Here is an 18,637-nt window from a genome sequence, read left to right as displayed (position 1 = left end):
AACTGCGCCGATTTGTAACTGTCATACCGATAAGGGCTATACCCGAGCCTGCTGGTAAACGTTTCTGCATATGGATGTAAGTCACGACATACAAGCCATGCTGTGTTGAATGATATTACCTTGTGTTTGGTGGACGAGTCGTAGTGGATGGCTTATAGTGGACGGTTCCGTCGTGTTAGTCGAACACGGAAGCATAAGTACAACACCTACATAGTAAGGAGTACCCCGCTATATATGCACATGAGGCACGCAAAGGATAGGTATAATTTCGTTATGTAGGCAGTAAATGCAGCTACAGGGGTGGAGTCGCCTACCTGCGGGGTTACCTTGCAGGAAAGTAAAGAGAAAACCCCACCTTCTCAATAATCAAAGACTGTAGACTGGTCCGCAGACGGCACTGACGAAATTTTTATTAAAGAACCTTAAGTAACCGAAATAGATGGATGAGTCTGAACTTTGAATTGGATTCTGACTCATAAGTGTGACCTTCTTTTCTTCGTCTCTCGATTAGGGAATTTAAACTTTGGCGAATTACCAATTCGAACTTCCTATTTTCAACTCTAATTTAATTTAATTCAATTCTTGACGACCGTGATACTTCCTCCCCTACGTACGTTCAAAGGTTAGGTACATTCGATCTACCCGTAACAAAAGCCCCGCGTTGCGCTCCCACCAAGCAGTGGTCCCACCATCACCATGCCGATGTAAGTAGTACCAAAGACGCCCGACAATATAAGATGAGGATTCCCGTCAGGGCCAATCCATGATCAGGACTTCGAGGCTGAGACAAAGATTTGTTGCACAGGCTTAAAGATCCTTCGAAAAAGTACAAGAAATTCGCACCTCTAAACCTCCCAAACCGCCAATGGCCTTCCAAGACAATCGACAAGGCGCCGAGATGGCTAGCAACCGACTTACGGGATGGCAACCAAAGTCTGGTCGACCCAATGGTTTGCGTGCCGGTATCCTTAGTACCTACGAACATGGTCTGATAATAAATTCTACAGAATGGCGACGAAAAATGGAGATTCTTTAAGATGTTAGTCGACCTCGGTTACAAGGAGATCGAAGTATCCTTCCCTTCTGCGTCGCAAACGGATTTCGACTTTACGAGGCGATTAGTCGAGACCCCTGGGGCCGTACCCGACGACGTCTGGCTGCAAGTTTTAGCACCGTGCCGAGAAGACCTCATTCGCCGTACTGTCGACTCCCTCAAAGGCGCTAAGAAGGCTCTCTTACACATCTACCTCGCAACGAGCGAATGCTTCCGACGTATCGTGTTTGGATTTACTGAAGAAGAGAGCATCGAGAGGGCGGTAGCATGCGCTAAATATGCTCGTTCAATTACTAAAGATGACCCGGAACAAGCTGGTACGGAATGGGCTTTCGAGTTCAGCCCCGAGACGTTCTCTGATACCAGCCCCGAGTTTGTCATCCGCATTTGCGAAGCTGTCAAAGCCGCTTGGGAGCCCACGGTCGAAAACCCCATTATCTTTAACCTTCCGGCAACTGTCGAGATGTCGACGCCCAATGTCTATGCCGACCAAATCGAGTACTTCTGTACTAATATTAGCGAGCGAGAAAAGATTTGTGTCTCTCTTCACCCGCATAATGACCGGGGATGTGCCGTTGCTGCTGCCGAGTTGGCGCAGATGGCGGGAGCCGACCGCGTTGAGGGATGCCTTTTCGGAAATGGTGAGCGGACGGGAAATGTTGACTTGGTCACCTTAGCCTTAAATCTCTACACCCAAGGTATCCACCCGAATATCGACTTCTCCGATCTAAACCGGGTTGTCGACACTGTGGAAATTTGCAATAAGATCCCCGTCCACCCCAGGGCACCGTACGGCGGGTCTCTCGTCGTATGTGCCTTCAGTGGCTCTCACCAAGACGCCATCAAGAAGGGTTTTATGCAGCGGGAACTGGAGGGCAAGTCATACGAGGACTACTGGCAGCTTCCGTATCTCCCTCTCGATCCTCAGGATATCGGCCGCACATACGAGGCTATCATTCGTGTCAACTCTCAGAGTGGCAAGGGTGGCGCCGCTTGGATCATCTTGCGCAAACTCCAGCTTGATCTTCCTCGAGGCCTGCAAATAGCATTTAGCAAGGTAGTGCAAAGGAGGGCAGACCAGCTGGGTAGAGAGCTTCTATCGGCTGAGATCACTGATCTATTTGAGCAAACGTACTTCCTCCAGGAGCACCCTCGATTCAACATTATCGACTACTCCATCTCATTTGACCGATCATCATCCCCGGTCCCACCGGCACCTGGTACCACACAAGAAACTAAAAATCTGGCCCGTGTTTTCGAAGGTATTGTCGCTATTGACGGCAGAGAATACCAGCTTCGCGGTCGTGGTAACGGTCCTATTTCGTCGCTAGCAAATGCCCTAAAAGGTGTGGGCATTGATCTGGACGTTGCCGACTATAAGGAGCACGCCATAGGAGGCGGTCGAGAAGTCAAAGCAGCTACTTACATAGAATGTACTGCTGCTGGCACGTCACAGAAAGTTTGGGGTGTTGGCATACACGAAGATGTGGTACAGAGCTCTCTCATAGCCCTTCTAAGCGCTGCCAGCAACGTAAGTACTTATAATAAGCTAGCAAACGTTGGTGTTGTCTCTAACGGAATCGTTCAAACAGTTCATCCTCAGCCGACCGGGAAGTCCCGTCTTGAATAAACATGCGTCGGCGCGAAGCCTCAGTCAGGAGTTAAAGCTCGACTACAACAGTGCCATAAATGGAGGTGTCAATTCTCATGACGCCCCGTCCGAGACGGTTCAGGGCTTAGAAGCCAAAGCAAATGGGATGTAAGTTTTTCTGGTTGATGATCTACGGCATCGGGATGTGGGAGAATAAAAAAAGCATTTGAAAAAGCATGTGGTCCAACAATCTGGTTTTAAGTGTGTCTGCATTGAAACGAGGCGCTCGACTCATGTTGAAGCATGACAAGGGGTCAGCTTCTCATATTTGCATTTATGTAAAAGCATACCTTAGAGTACATACGTGGGGATGAATAGGTAAAGTGAAGAGCGTTGATTTAAAGCCAAGTATTCAAACGTGAGATTAGCAATGACGACGGTGGACATTTGCGGCTGAGTATCCCCCACTTCCCCCTTTTTTTGAAGGATTGTGTGGGAATTGTCATCAACATACAGTAAGGGCTCGAGCGTGTAGGTTAGGTATGTAGGTACATGGTACGTGGTCAGCAAGGGACGAACTTCCCGTACCCTTGAATGGGCACTGGGACGAATGCGGGGAAGAGCTGCGGGAAGAACTGACAATCCGCATTCCGATTTCGCAAACATGTGAACTAAACCGATTCAACGTCTATGTATGTGCATAGATATTTGCTTAGCGCCACAAATGGGATCGATTGGTTTAGAAGATTTAACTGAATACGTGCATGGCTTTATGTGTAGTACTTGACATGTCAGATAGACTAAGGTTGTATGTTATGTACCTAACACATACTTCAAGAGTACAGTATAAGGCGGTACATCTTAAACCTGCAGCCTATAGGTACATAATGTAAGGTTAGGTAGCTGGTGGAGTAGGTACATACGAATTGAGCTGTTGAGCTGCTGCACGCATCGTACCTAAGCTTGCAGCTAGTGTAGAGTCAATGCCCTTCTGCCTGGGCGAATTATATGCCCGAAATTCCTATAAGATTTTAGGGCGCGGAAGGTAGGTACATATGATAGGCACGGTTACGTCCCCATTATGTACGTAGGAGCTCTCTATCAAATGTTCTAGTTATCAAATGTATGCAGTTATGATAGATACACCAAATATACATGTATGGTACCTTAAAGAAGTGGCTCACCGTTTATTCCTTTGACTATGCACACCTCTTTTTTTGTCTAACCTTTTAAACTTGACCTTGGCCTAACTATTTCTCGAGAAAAGAATAGAAGGTTCTTACACCACTTTGACTCAATTTCCCTATGTACCTTGGGCACACAACTTGCATTCTGCACATTCATTCCCTCTAGGTACCTACCTTATTGGCAGCTACCTAACCTACCTACCTACATACATACCTACACACCTACCATCTTATTCTTCTCTTTCCCTCCTTTTTAGGGGAAACAAAGCAGGCAAGGACGACAGATATTATTGTTAGCGCCATCTTACGAGTTGAGTTGACGGGGTAATTCTATCAGATTCGTCATTTCCCTGTTAGCCTAGTGCTTTGGGAAGTTGCAGGTGTTGCCAGTGTTGCAAGTGTTGCAAAGTCGCAGGTCGTGAGTGTCAACAAAATAAAATAAAAAAGGGACCCGCTGCATCACTCCGCCTACCTCGTTAGGTTTTATTTAGGGAGCCAGAAAAAAAAAAGGTCGCTACTGGTGCACTCCAACTGTCCACCGGCGACTTCTGCAATTCTAATCTTTTCGCCTTTTTCTCCCAAAAACTTTCCTTTCAACTCAACGACTTGACAATACCTTCTTCGCAGTCTCGGACTAGCCTTAATAGAACCCAAACGGTCTTCTTCTGCTTTCCCTCACCTCTTTTACACCACTTATCAGCCGCATTTCGGCTTTTTTTGACCGTCTACCACCGACTAAATACCCCCCCTTCGTAAATTCTACGGAAACGACTTAATACCAAACCCACAAGACTGATATCCAACACCCTGGAATCCACGTGAAAAAAAGGAAGACGAAGAGGCCAGTCGCGCAGAAAACATGGCCGACAACAGTGATATCAACACTGTTCTCAGCAACTCGCTGTCGCCAGGTATGTATTCCCGTGATTTTTTGTTTTTTCTGGTCGCTTTGACTGTTAAGCGCCTCGCGTGCTCGTACCTACACGTCATGTTTTTACCGAGCTCTATACTGATCCTTCGCCCCTCTCCCCATAGACGCGGCTACGCGAACCGGTGCCGAGCAACAGTTAACCCAAGCTGCCGAGAACAATTTTGTAAGTTGCCATCGTTGGTCAATTTCGGAGTTGATCGACCGTAGCTGACCTATCCTCTTTGCTTTTAGCCCCTGTATTTGGCGACCCTAGTTCAGTCATTGGCAGACGAAAATGCCCAGGGCAACATCAGAGTGGCTGCGGGTCTAGCCTTGAAGAACGCATTCAGTGCTCGCGAATTTGCCCGACAGAACGAGTTACAGCTCAAATGGCTACAGCAGACCGATCAAGAGACCAAGGATCGCGTCAAGGAGCTTGCCATCCAGACACTTTCCTCTAACAACGCGCAAGCCGGTCAAGCCTCCGCTCAGGTCATCGCCGCTATCGCCGCTATTGAACTTCCTAGGAACCAATGGCCAGATCTTCTGCAGGTCTTGGTTCAAAATGTTAGCGCGGGCGCGCCTCATCAGAAGCAAGCTTCGTTGACCTGTATAGGCTACATCTGCGAAAGTCAGGATCCCGAGCTCCGAACTGCCTTGATCGGACACTCTAATGCCATTCTTACCGCTGTCGTCCAAGGTGCGCGCAAGGAGGAGACGAACGCCGAAGTGCGTTTCTCCGCCATAAGCGCACTTGGCGACTCGCTCGAGTTCGTTGGTAACAACTTTAAGCATGAAGGTGAGAGAAACTACATCATGCAGGTTGTTTGCGAGGCTACCCAGGCCGATGATGCGCGCATACAGCAGGGTGCCTTCGGCTGTCTCAACCGTATAATGGGTCTCTACTATGAGAATATGCGTTACTACATGGAGAAGGCCCTTTTTGGTCTGACGATTTTGGGCATGAAGAACGACGACGAGGACGTTGCGAAGCTTGCCGTGGAATTCTGGAGTACCGTGTGTGAAGAAGAGATCAACATAGAGGAGGACAACGCGCAGGTATGTCGCCATAGTCCGCGTTGGGCTTATAACTGGCTAACAAAACTTGTATAGGTCGATAGTGCCGATCAGATGCGCCCCTTCTATAACTTCGCCCGAGTTGCGACTAATGAAGTTGTGCCTGCTCTGCTACAACTCCTTACCAAGCAAGACGAGGATGCAACAGATGACGAGTATAACTTGTCACGAGCCGCATACCAATGCCTCCAGCTTTACGCCCAAGCCGTTGGAGCCAACATCATCCAACCGGTCATTCAGTTTGTCGAGCTGCACTTACGATCCGAAGACTGGCACTTCCGAGAAGCCGCGGTGGCTGCTTTCGGAGCAATCATGGAAGGGCCCGAAGAAAAGGTCCTCGAGCCTATCGTCAAGCAGGCCTTGCCCATCCTGATCAGCATGATGGAAGATAGCTCTACTTTCGTTAAGGATTCAACTGCGTACGCTCTCGGCCGCATTACGGATGCTTGCTCGCAAGCTATTGATCCTAGCACGCACCTGGACCCTCTAATTCGGTCTCTATTTGCCGGTGTCCACGACATTAAGATGGCAGCGTCTTGCTGCTGGGCTTTGATGAATTTGGCAGAACGCTTCTCTGGAGACTTTGACGCGACTTCCAACCCTATCACACCTCACTTCAACTCTAGTGTTCAGAATCTCCTATCTGTCACTTCGCAGCCGAACATAGAAACCTCCGTTCGTACCACTTCTTACGAAGTTCTCAGCGCCTTCGTCCAGCATGCCGCGACGGAGAGCTTCCCGGCTATCGCCCAACTTTCCGATGTGATCATCAAGCGACTCGAAGAGACCATACCCCTTCAAAACCAGGTCGTCAGCATAGAAGACAAGATTGCATTGGAAGAGATGCAGACGAGCCTGAGCTTTGTCCTGCAGTCAATTATCCAGCGACTAGAGAAGGAAATATCTCCCCAGGGAGACAGGATCATGCAGGTCTCGCTTCAGATTCTCAGCACGGCTGGAGCCAAGTCCAGCGTCCCCGAGTCGATCTTCGCCACGATTAGTGGGTTGGCGAACGCGATGGAAGAGGATTTCGTCAAGTACATGGATGCTTTCACTCCGTTCTTATATAACGCACTCGGAAATCAAGAAGAGCCCAGTCTCTGCTCTATGGCCATTGGACTGGTTAGCGACATAACTCGATCGATGGGCGAGCGCAGCCAGCCGTACTGCGACAACTTCATGAATTACCTCTTGAACAATCTAAGGGTTTGTCTCTTCCCATACTTTCTATTTTTCGCTTGAAATTTATTTTTATACGTCTGATCATCTATTGAACGATACATCTAACAAATCAGGTGCAGAGTACAACCCTCTCGAATCAGTTCAAGCCCGCCATCCTACAATGCTTTGGCGACATTGCCAATGCTATTGGCGGGCATTTCGAGACTTATCTATCTGTCGTCGCCCAGGTCTTACAACAGGCCGCGACTGTGACGGCTGCTCCCGACGGTTCTTATGAGCTCTACGACTACGTCATATCCCTACGGGAAGGTATTATGGACGCCTGGGGTGGCATTATTGGTGCCATGAAGCTGAGCGGCAAGAGTACGTCATCTTTCAGGATCATTTTGTATGTATATACTAACAATTGAAAAGCCCCAGCTCTCCAGCCCTATGTGCAGTCCATCTTCCAGCTGCTGAACATCATATCCCAAGATATGAACCGCAGCGAATCTCTCATGCGATCTTCAATGGGAGTTATTGGGTAAGATAACACGTTAATTTTCGCGTCTCGAGACGAACTGCTAATTAAGATATCAGTGACTTGGCCGATGCCTTCCCTAATGGCGAGCTTGCTGAAGCTTTCAGACAAGACTGGATCACTGCTATGATCAAGGAGACCAAGACCAACAGGGAGTTCCAGTCTCGTACGATCGACACAGCCCGATGGGCCCGAGAGCAAGTCAAGCGACAACTAGGCGGCACCCAGGCTATCATGCAACAAACCTGAGCTTCGCAATCGAGTCGTTTGAGAGTTATTGCCCACCCCACCCCACCCCATTCATATAAATGCACTACCTCGCGTCACCACACTTGATCCTCCCGACGAGCAAGCCCGACTCAGGTCTGGCCTTGTATACAAAGTTCGGAGGGGAACCCAGCATCAGAATTTCCCTCCCCGATCCCTGCACCAAACGAATCCCATGTGTATATAGATTCCCCTATTCCCCTATTCCCCTTATCCCTAGTAATCCAATACCCCCCCTGCCACCAAATTCACCTATGGAAATTTCCCCGTCACAACACACACCTACCCCATACACCAACACATTTTGCTGAGTTTTCCTTCGGTTTGGACTGCAAAGCCATAACGGAGATATGTCTAGTCCCTTTTAGAGAGAAGATCACGTCATGTACGCCCCTTTACTCCGGGTTTGGGGCCACGAATTCATGTAAGGAAAGGCGAAGGTGCGAAAGCAAAAGATAGAGAGGACGTTATTATGTCATGAGAAGGACATTCAGGCCCAGCACAACTCCGCCGAGGTTTTTTTCTAGTCTAATTCAAGTGAATAGACATGTTACGAAAAAGCCCAATTGGTAGTTCAACCGGCGGCGTCAAGGGATTCAGGGTCTGTTTTACTAGGACGAGCTATTTTCACTCGGTCCCACGAAGCACCCGGGCGCCCGCACAAGATTTACGAGAGGTTGGAACTTTTCGTCACGCCGGTCCGGGCGAGTTGAGCGTCGTAGCAGGGTTTAGGTTGAGGTCGGTTTTGTGATGATACAACCGGACCGGACTGGACTTGGGTCTGGCTTCGAGACTCGCTCGCTTTGTAACTATCACCCTGCGCGAAAGAGTTTGCAATGAGCAATGCGTGGGCATAGCTTTGCTCGATAGCGGTAGTTCAGTGCTGATATCCAACAAATAGAGGCAGTTTCTACCCGCGTGGTTGACTTTTAACTGAATGAGTGAATGAGTGGATGTACATGTGATTAGTTTAGGGCTTGAGATGTGTGAATGCATGTAATTGTAAGGAGATGAGCTGTATCGTCGTGGATTGACTTGTAAATAATAATGTCATTCTTGTAGACTTCGTTCGTCTTTGTAAATGACAATCGCCCTTGTAGTCTGCAAGTATATGGTAATGTAATGCTAGGCTGGCTGGTAATTATTATTAATATTATTATGAATCAATATCTTTGCTGTGAATTGTAGTTGATATGTAATCTAAGTTTGGGGAAATAGGAGTTGAGTGTATGCTACCTTTCGCCCCTATTTCCTCTCCCCTCAGATCCTACCCCCCTTTTCAACCCTTAGGTAGGTAGACGGGACTACACAGGAATGGTATGTTGTTCGCCCAGCCCGTATTCCCACATCCCTTTTTGATTTCCAGTATGCAAGGCATAATAATTTCAATATATCAATACGTTAGGTAGGTAGATAGAAATGAATACGGCGTCCTAAACAGGGATTTATAGGTAATTCTATAACTACCCCATAAGATACTCACTCGCTGTTGTCATAACACCATCGCCGAACACAGAACTAACCTCCCTACATTCGGACCTAGTCTTAGACTTAGATAATATAGATATGGAAATAAATAGATTGATAATAGCACCATAGGTATCTCTCAAAAAGCCGTGCGTACCTATATACAGCATAACTAAATAACCCTATCCTTTCCCGCCCTCCGTCCTCATATCCGTACATACATACAGCGTTAGAAGGGTGTGTTAGTCTTATTCCTATTCCGTTTCCCTTCCCAAATCCACGTCCAATACAAATCCCATTTGAAAACAAACTCCCGTGGACAGTTAGATACAGCATGGGTATAGATGTATATAGAGATACACGTATAAATATAATGAACGCTCTGAAAACAAATTCGTCATATCGTGTCGTGATACTATTCAGCATGTTAATCGCTACTATAGGACCGTAGCAAGTAGTAGCGAGTCTCCGGCAGTTCACCGAATAGACGCGGTAGGGCCATTCCGTAGTACATCGAGTGCTACTTTATACTACCTTGTCTTAAGGCTGGGGAAGATAACTAGGAATATCGTAGGTGCTATACACCAGGCCCGCAGGATCTACCGGGGGCCATTGTCCACCAGCACCATCGACAAGCATCTGTAAATTACTGTCGAAGCCATCATTAAGAACAGCGGCGGGTGGGTATTCGGAGTAATAAGCAGCGGGCTGATGTTGATACGGGTCCATTGTCGTAGGTGTTGGCATAGGCATATGGTGGGATGCTTCGGCTAGCATGTCGAGCCCGGAATTTGGATAGACCTGCTGTGGATAGGTCTGCTGCTGAGGCGGGTGATGCGGTTGTGGTGACGCTGATTGTTGGTGATATGGCGTCTGTGATAAGGGCGGGAGATAAACGGTCTGAGCGAAGCCAGGCTGTGTCTGCTGTAACGGCGCGAGTCGCTGGGGCTCTGGATCTTCCCTTACTGCAAGCTGCTCTCGTTCGTCTGCGTACGGTGTTGGTGGTGTAGAGCGTATCCGGCCGAGCTGCACGGCTTCAGACTGAACGTAGCTCGTGGTTGTTCGGGGGTGCATAACAGTAAGGGCATAGGGCTGGGGTTCTTTCTGTAGGTAAAGTTAATATAGCTGAACCTAGCTATTCGGTTTTTTTTTATAAGGCAGCTTACCCCATCGGTCATGGTGCCAGCTTGGAATGATATCCTCTTGGGATTTGGATCCTGGTACCATTTCTCCAAGCCGTTGCACCAAGTCTCGGCAAGAGGCCATGCTTTCTGGCACTCCCTTAGGATAGCTACGATATGGGTATACATATTGCGGCCTTCCGTTTGTATAGTATTGATACTTTGTCCTGCGTGATGAACATCCACTAATCAGACTTAGTAAACGAAATCCTTGATCGACACCCTGTCTGGGAGGGGTAAGACTTTACGTTGGGGGAATTTGCACAGATAAGATGCTAGCAATCCACAACCGTAGATAATAAAGCCCTATGAAGATTCAGTAAAAGTCTAACCACGAGATGTTCGTTGAATCTGCTCACAGCCATTTGGGAACCAACTCTCCCTACTTCAACCCCGGCTTCGTAATGAGCTTCGATTTGCGAGTACAGTTTTCTGACATTGAAGAATAGTTCTTGCGCCATGCTCTTGTAGAACTTAACATCGGAATGAGAAGGGTTTCCTTGAGCATGACGAATCATACTGATTGATATGTTAGCATAATCCGAAGCTCAGTGACAATTACGTACTCTTCCATGTATTCTTTACGGAGAACAATATGGCAAAGTCGAAGACAGCCGGTCATGCCAAGATACGCCTGATGCCAGTGTTATTAATACACTCGGAATAAGGGGGAGGATTCTGTTCATACTAGGTCTTCTGCGTAGTTCCTGTAGCCGCTCAGTGTAACCTTGTGAAAGGTGTGTTCATTCGGAAGATTCTGCTCAAAATCCAGAAGTTTTCGATTCAACTTGGTGTATTCACTGGAACAATCGTTGGGACGCCCACATTTTCTGTTAAAAAGAAGTCGTCGAGCGATGATTCCCCATAAGTTGTGGACCTGCATCAAGGATGCAAATAGGGACCTCGGCTGAAGTGTGGTAAGGCTTGGGTCTTGGAGGGCGGGCGGTGTGCCGTCAAGAGCTGCGCGCCGCTCGGGGATCTTACCGGTATCGAATTCTGCTTCGTCGCTAGGAAGAAGAGCCGTAATGTCGCCGGGTGCGAGGGATAATGGCTTGTATGGACCGGAATGAAGGTTGTCTTGGCCTAGCTATCCCGTTAGGGGAAATACAATGCAAGTTTATAGATTTAACATACTATGTAACATCCACTGTGTGCTCAAAAAATATCCGTTAGATTAGCCTCCAACTAGTCGGGAATATATTGAGGATAAAAGGCTGTCATATCGAATTGGGATAGTTCAGGGCCATTGACTCACGAATGTGCGTCTGGCGGACTCTGCCCGAACCCGGTGCTCTAGAGGCGATTGTTCTGTGATGGGGCTATACGCCTCCTCTCGATGGAGTCGCATCAAGGCAGCCATCCTGAAGGCGATACCTGCACTGATCTTTTCAAGGTCAATATTACTAAATCGTCTAGTTAACCACTCTCCTGAAGTCATCTTACATAGCTTGTATTTGATTTCCCGCTTCCTTGCTCGGCGATGCTTAGCACATAGAAAGCCTGACATCTTTCGAGGGTGGGCTGCTTGTAGAGTTCGTGAATGGCCAAGCACTGTGCTTTGTGCATAAATTCGGTTACCGCTGTGAGTCCATCACCGTAGGTCTCTATTATGGTCTTATTAAACCTAGCAGAAATAGCGAGAATACTTAGTAGTAAGAATACGTTGACAGATGAAGGGTTTTCCTTGACAAGTTTAGGAAACATCTTCTTTGGAATGAAACCCAGTTGGAAATAGTTCCTGGTAAAGGTATTGATGCCGTCTACGACGGTATCGACCCCTGGAAGAAGTTCCCACTCATTATCAGGCTTAGGGGGCTTATAGTCTGCAAGAGCATTGCGTGGGAGGCCCGGTGAAGCAGGCAGCTCATTCTTAACTTTGGCATCACTTCTGGCCTTCCTATCGGCTCTCAGACGCGGATGTCGAAACTGCCGATCTTGGTCCGAGTCTCCGCGATTAGGAAAGACGCTGGCATTGTGTGTCAGCTTGAAAGGGAATGAGGAAATTCTTAGAAATTGGAGTACCATTCTTCAGGCACATTCGCCTCTATACATGACTTGCACGGGGGTGCTTTGTCATGAATACACTTGCTGCGCATTCGGCGACATCTAAGAAGAGCCCGAGGTTTAGTGACGGTTTTACTACCTATCAGGACGATATACGATACCTTCGGCATGCAATGGGAGCGCGCCGCTTGACAGGCGGCGCATTTCTAGGGTCGGAGTTGACGGTACTAGCAGGTGTCGTCGGCTGCGGAGACGAGGAGGCAAGTTTAATATCGGGATCCGGCACCATGGTCATTACGGAGCTTGGTAAGACGGGGGCCGTTTAGCGTCGTGGGTACTTCGTAGGTCGGATCTAAGGTCGGATCTAAAGTCACACAGCGGTCCCAAGTTTGGTAAGAATCGGACCCGCGATGTAACTAATAACCAGCTTTATCCATCCCAAGGAAAGCGGCCGCGGCATCAGCAGCTAGCTAGCCCGGCTCTAGTTTTATAACTAGTCCGTCCTCGTGCCAGACCCGATGTTTTTGTCGTGGTGGATTATATATCACTCAATACGATAAAGTCGAAGATCGTCGGGTCGTATCGTACTTAATATATACAGTAGAACTTATGTTAAAGCTACTCTCGTATCACGTCGTATGCATTGGAAAGCCTAGAAATGATATAAGAAGGTTAAAAAAAGAATTGATTTGAGCGGTAAAATAATGATGGAAGATGGCTGGTCCACCCACGGAGCCCTACGGGATTATCAACCCGGTCGATCTCTTAATAGAAGACGAAGCATTCGCAGGCATCTCTGATACTACCCCCATAGACTTGCCCTAGCCTAGCTCAGCCTAGCCCCAGCTCTTTGGAGATATATAAGCGAGGCCGGGTAAGGCCAACGTTGCAATGCGGTGGTTCAGTCCCGTGCGGGGGGAAAAAGGAGGTTTGAGAGAGAAGCTGAAAATAAATTAGTTTAGGTAGTGTGTACCATTATTTTGTGTGGCATATTCCAAGGTTACAAATGTAGACGCTTTGACTTTAGATCCGACAAATGCAGATTGCGGTTGCCTTAGGTACCTGTTGCATGCAAGGCAAGTACATCCATTGGATATACAGGTATGTAGTGTAGGTAGTGTAATTGCCTATAAATATTGTACCACATCGCACAGATAAGGTATAATTCGGCATATGACCGGGGACAGCCGGGGCTAAGCATTCGGTCCGCTATTTTATCGGTTCCCTTCCGATTAATTCTGGGGGAAGGAATGCAGAAAAGATGCAAGTAGGTACGTGTAAATCTGCGCTTACAACTTAATCTGCATTCAACCAAGTGTTTCCTATGTATTTCCTAATTATTATAGTAATATACATCAAGATATTCCGGGGCCCAGGCTGATCAATGCTACGCTCCCGAGACCGGACCCCTTGCCCTATATTTTGATGCCTGCCACACCGCATATCTATCAAGGGTCTGGTGCTCGGTACTGGAATATGCATGTCGTATCGACTCCACGATGATTTGCTTTAAGCTTAATTTTCTGGGTTCCCAAGTGGTTACGGTAGGCTACCTAACACGTATGGCTTGAACAGGTTTTTTTTATCTAGCCCAGGGATAAATAACTTTTGCATCTAGACGGATCCAAGTCAATTATACCGATGGTCTAATTTTAGTTAGGATCAAAGCTCGTGCTTAACATTTGAAGTTATCCCCTCAACTGGCATAAAACAGCAAACCCATTATTTTCAGTATTGATACATCGAGGTTGGCTAAAGAAGATAGACTGGTTCTATATTATTACATTAGCCAATCATATTTATTATAGAAATATATTACAAGGGTTTTTCCTTTTATCTTAATGAATCGCGTTAAACTTCATGTACTCTACCGAATATCGGGTTTTTGCTATTTTATGCCAGTTAAGGGGGTATTAACTATATATTCTCGCTTCTTACTCACAGTGCCTACTAGTATACCCACCCACTAGGAAGCAATCCGGCGTAAATCACGGCTTACATGTCAACGACAAAAAGACGAGGCTATCGCAATTACCTCTACTTCTAAATAGGAGTCTTGTCCACATATAATAGGTCAAAGTCCGAATTGGGAATGAGTAAAGGAGTGGTGGGTATGATAATTTAAACAACCCTGAAATTTACCTATGCATACGCGCCATTCATCTACTTCGGACCCGGCGATATGGGAATGCCCTCGTCTTAGTACACTAGCGTATTTCTAATATGGTGTATTTTGCTGTCTCAAGTTACAATGCCGTATAATATACTTAGCTGCGAAGGGGGATCGCTTTCTGGATCTACCCAAGCAACATAGCAGGCCATTTAAGGTACAATAGGTACTTATCCCCAGTTACAAACATCAGTGTCGGAATGGAAAAGTTAAGACATTTACTTAGACTTATTTTTAAGTATTCATTAGATATCAGACATTAGGACTTATCATGCAATAGCATTTCAGCGCAATATATATTGCTAACCATCATATTATATAACTCGAATTTCGGGTCCTCCGTAGCCTCGTCTTCGTAGACTACGCTCGGCCCGAAGCGCCCCAAGCCTCCCCCCTTTGAGCCAGCGGCAGCACGTCCATATGATAACCTTGAAGCTCCGGTTCCAATCCTTATCCAAGGTCCCCTGAGGCGAACTCACCCGAGCCTGGCAGCTCTAATCTACTCGCACTCGCCCAATGCAGACAAAAATAGCAAAACTCCAGAAAACACCAGCCCGCTAAATGCACCAATGCTAGCCAGTACCGCGACCCATTCGCCGTGGGTCGCCACCCTCGGCTGACTCTAATGACTAAGGTAAGTGTTATACACAAGGGTCTAAGGGCCAGCGCTGAGAAAATATGTACGCGCGAAAATAATGCCGTGGCTGATGAATGAACTTTTGAGCGTGACAAAAGGAAATGGGATATTAGGTTGATATGATTGTTGCGTCGAGGATCATTCTGACGCCTCTTTGCTAGAAGCATCAGGTATTGTATCAGGTATTGTAAGAGAAAGTTGTTGGTTTTTTCCCGCGTCTAGATCCGTAAGTTCTAGGTGTTCAATCGAGTCTCCAGCGCTACCAGCACCCTGGTCTTCGGAAGTAACAATGACATGTTCCGACTTATCATCTTGATTAGGCTCGGTTGGCTTCGGAGTCGATCCGGATTCGCTGAGTGTGGTAGGTTGTACGACTTCTATCTTATTTTCGTCGATCGAAGTCCTGTTCACGTCCTGGCTATTTCGAATAGACGTTTCTTCGGCACTGCTGGAATGTATATGACTAATAACTGGGACGACACCACCTCCTATGCGGCTCCAGAACATTTGGTCCCGCAGTCGGACACTCTCTTCCCAAGCAGCCCGTTCAGACTCTGCATCCTCTGCACGCCAGTGTCCGTCTTTCACCATACGCAAGAAACCGAGGAAATCACATGTTGACCTCACACGATCAAGGCAGTATTTGCAAAGGGGATACCGCTGGGCAGAATCCGACTCGCTCGTCCGGAAACGATGATTTCGCAGGTGTGGCTCGTCCTTACGGGCCTCGCCGCAAAGCGAGCAAGGATAAAATTGGGGTTTGCTGATGGATTGGAATGGGGAAGTTGTAGGAACTGGTTCTACAACAAGAGACCCCTCGGTCATGGCGCTGAGAACAGACCGACGAGCAAGCCAGGAAAGGCCGGGTGCCGTGTCGAGGCGCAAAGTCGGTTCAATATCTTCAGCTAGAACTCTTTTATAAAATTTAGTGTCTTTTAGTGATGGTAACGGGGCAGAGGAGGCTGTAGATCCTGCACTAAGGATTGAAGCAGGCGTGTTCGGTGTTTGCGGAGATGTGTTAGAGCTTGATGCTTCGAATGTAGATAAAGAGGCCGTTGACGAATTTGAGGGAGCCGAGGCATGCCTAGAAGTAAGGCCAAGAAGAGGGTTAAGTCCACTATAAGATCCGGACGAGGCGCGACTATCAGACGCTCTCTTCGACGTCTGTACCAGTGACATAAAATCATCATAGGCATGCAGATCGGTCCTCAACACTGGGTGTATAAGGTGTGGGAGATTTGTCGGGTATGTAGGAACAAACTGCTCTGTGACAGAATGCGGGCCACCTTCGGATATTTGAGTATCGTCGTCTCTCGATTCGAACTTGCTAAATCCGGGAGATGAAGGCGCGGTACCACAATGATCCTCGCGCTCGATCGTCATCTGCTCCATGACAAGTTTGAGCTCCGCTAACTGTTCTTGCTGCGATCTTAAAATGCTTTCGGTATCGGCTAGCTGCGCTTTTAATTGTTCATTTTTCCGGTGAAGGGCATCCTGTTCTTTCTTAGCATCCTCTTTTGCTGTAATAACCATCCTGTTTGCTTCTTCGAATAAGGAAACTGTTAATGTCTCGAGCTCCTGTTCGATCTTCTTTTTATCCTTTTCGACTTCAGCTCGTAACCTCTTTTCTTCGACAATGCGCGCGAGTAATTTGCTCTTTTCGCTTTCAACATTTTTGCGTTTAACCCAAACATCACCGGTCAGCATTTCCTGTTGTCGTGCTACTGTCGCCTCTAATTCTTTAACTCGTTCTCGGGAAGCCTCCAATTCTTGCCTTGTCGCCGAGAGCGTATCGTCGAGATTAGTTTGGTGATTAATTGCATTGATGAGCTTCGTGCTTAACGCGGCGACTTCTTGATCTAAATCTGGATGAAGATTACTACTCGCAATAGACGCGGCGCGCGTTCTAGGGTCGGGAATAGTGCTGTGATCCTGATCCTCCATGAGAGAGCTTTGCGATGCCATTCTCCTAGGTTCGGGCACACTAAGAGAATTAATGTTGGTCGCCGGCGGCACCATCATCTCGGTAGCTATGTTTGACGAAGAGTGGGATTTAGCCGGGGATCTCGACCGGGAAATAGCAGACGGAGACATGCTCGAGAGCGATCGAAGATGGCCAAAGGTACGCTGCGGGCCGGGGCTTGGGCTCCGGTGCTGCGACCAGGCGGCGACGTGGATGAAGCTGAGCCAAATCATATTAGTATTGCGCACAAGAGGAAAGGCTTGATTATATATGGTATTATTGATATTGGAGTGACCATGACAGAATAACTCTGGAGCAACTATAGCGATCTGAAGCTATGCGACCCGCGCTAAAAGGTGGACGGAACTTACGACTCCAGCTTGACGACTGGCGGACCACGAGGTCCAGAAAACGCCACAGGCCTCTAATGTGTTTCGTGGAATGAATAAATATTACAGCAATAATGGCGGGATAACAAGATTGATTTCGAGGACTAAGATGGGAATCCGAAGGTAAAGAAAGAGTTCATGGAGGCGATATCGTGCTATTATTGGGGGTTATGGTGAGACCTATGTCGTAGAACCTAAGACCAGCTGACCATCGGCAAAGAGTAAGATGTACGGATATATGCGTAAATACGTAGTTCAAACTGTAGTTTCTTCAATCAGCACGGTGTCTCCAAAGTCGTAAAAGCGAAAAACGAAAAGCTAATGGCCAGCCAGGCACTCGACACTGGGTAGTTCGCGAGCTGGTGATATAGAAAAGAAGACAGAGTCTCCCCGGTGAACTCGGCAAGGCGATGAATGAACAGAGGGATTTGGAGATTAGCGTTAAGATAGAGAGCAATTGAGCGACTGAGGAGCATGCAGCCTTCTTCCCATGTGCTAGTGGGCAGCTGCGGAGTTGGTAGGAATCAATGACAGGCCTAGGCGCTTGCGAAAAGCACCCAACCGACCTATCCATGTAAGTGGACAGGGGGTATCACCAGCCTAAAGCAGAACCAAGGTGGCGGCCGTAGTGTATTGTCCAGGGGGTATCCAAGATGTAGTTGTACAAGTATGAAGTAAACTGTACCTTTGGGGGGGGGGGGGTTGTCGCCGTGATCGTACAATGCCTAAGGCACTATGTGAATTGTTGGTTCCCTTTTTTTCTTCTTTTTTCTTTGTTCGCAAGATAGTTAGTAAAATAAAACCCCCTCTCTTATGGAATGAAGCAAGAGAATTTCCGATTAAAATTCCAGCAATAGAAAGAGCAAAAGTGTCGATTGAATAAAGTCGAGGAAGAAACAGCTAAGCAATCTAGGACCAGCGCTAGACACGAGCTTCGAGGTGTTGTTGTTGTTGTTGGTGGTGTTGATAGTACAGGTTATGGGACACGAGGAGTGGTGGTGGTGGTGGTGATGGTGGTGGTGGTGATGGTGGTGGAAT

General features: G+C 47.5%; 4 protein-coding genes across 4 annotated transcripts; 2 read left to right on the top strand and 2 right to left on the bottom strand.

Annotated features, from left to right (window-relative positions):
- Positions 1 to 380: 380 nt before the first annotated feature.
- F5Y00DRAFT_232001 (2-isopropylmalate synthase) lies at positions 381 to 3,372 on the top strand. The gene is made up of 4 exons (XM_048007104.1): positions 381 to 704; positions 806 to 950; positions 1,008 to 2,585; positions 2,647 to 3,372. The coding sequence occupies exons 1-4, from the start codon at positions 697 to 699 to the stop codon at positions 2,815 to 2,817; spliced, it is 1,902 nt and encodes a 633-aa protein (XP_047866693.1). The 5' UTR covers positions 381 to 696; the 3' UTR covers positions 2,818 to 3,372.
- A 1,319-nt stretch (positions 3,373 to 4,691) lies between these two features.
- F5Y00DRAFT_268175 (ARM repeat-containing protein) lies at positions 4,692 to 8,124 on the top strand (the record flags this gene model as incomplete). Its single annotated transcript, XM_048012203.1, has 7 exons — positions 4,692 to 4,743; positions 4,868 to 4,926; positions 4,995 to 5,801; positions 5,856 to 7,025; positions 7,121 to 7,364; positions 7,416 to 7,524; positions 7,581 to 8,124. The coding sequence occupies 7 exons, from the start codon at positions 4,692 to 4,694 to the stop codon at positions 7,768 to 7,770; spliced, it is 2,631 nt and encodes an 876-aa protein (XP_047866692.1). The 3' UTR covers positions 7,771 to 8,124.
- A 1,671-nt stretch (positions 8,125 to 9,795) lies between these two features.
- F5Y00DRAFT_252085 (uncharacterized protein) lies at positions 9,796 to 12,532 on the bottom strand (the record flags this gene model as incomplete). The annotated part of the gene is made up of 9 exons (XM_048009895.1): positions 9,796 to 10,359; positions 10,422 to 10,621; positions 10,685 to 10,742; positions 10,796 to 10,955; positions 11,069 to 11,070; positions 11,125 to 11,523; positions 11,692 to 11,820; positions 11,880 to 12,402; positions 12,459 to 12,532. The coding sequence occupies 9 exons, from the start codon at positions 12,530 to 12,532 to the stop codon at positions 9,796 to 9,798; spliced, it is 2,109 nt and encodes a 702-aa protein (XP_047866691.1).
- A 2,295-nt stretch (positions 12,533 to 14,827) lies between these two features.
- F5Y00DRAFT_28449 (uncharacterized protein) lies at positions 14,828 to 17,669 on the bottom strand. The gene has a single exon (XM_048013433.1). It carries the CDS (start codon positions 17,441 to 17,443, stop codon positions 15,386 to 15,388), a length of 2,058 nt encoding a protein of 685 aa, XP_047866690.1. The 5' UTR covers positions 17,444 to 17,669; the 3' UTR covers positions 14,828 to 15,385.
- Between the last annotated feature and the right edge of the window lie 968 nt (positions 17,670 to 18,637).

This window comes from Daldinia vernicosa (genome assembly GCF_022497035.1).
Source record: "Daldinia vernicosa strain CBS 139.73 unplaced genomic scaffold F5Y00scaffold_13, whole genome shotgun sequence".
Taxonomy (NCBI): Eukaryota; Fungi; Ascomycota; class Sordariomycetes; order Xylariales; family Hypoxylaceae; genus Daldinia; species Daldinia vernicosa.
Note: the sequence above shows the minus strand (reverse complement) of the source record. Positions and strands in the feature narration are given on the sequence as shown.

Coding starts and splice junctions, on each gene's coding strand:
- F5Y00DRAFT_232001 (XM_048007104.1), top strand. Junction 951..1,007: donor AAAGTCTGGTCGACCCAATG/GTTTGCGTGCCG, acceptor TAAATTCTACAG/AATGGCGACGAAAAATGGAG. Junction 2,586..2,646: donor TTCTAAGCGCTGCCAGCAAC/GTAAGTACTTAT, acceptor TCGTTCAAACAG/TTCATCCTCAGCCGACCGGG.
- F5Y00DRAFT_28449 (XM_048013433.1), bottom strand. CDS start 17,443: ATGATTTGGCTCAGCTTCATCCACGTCGCCGCCTGGTCGCAGCACCGG.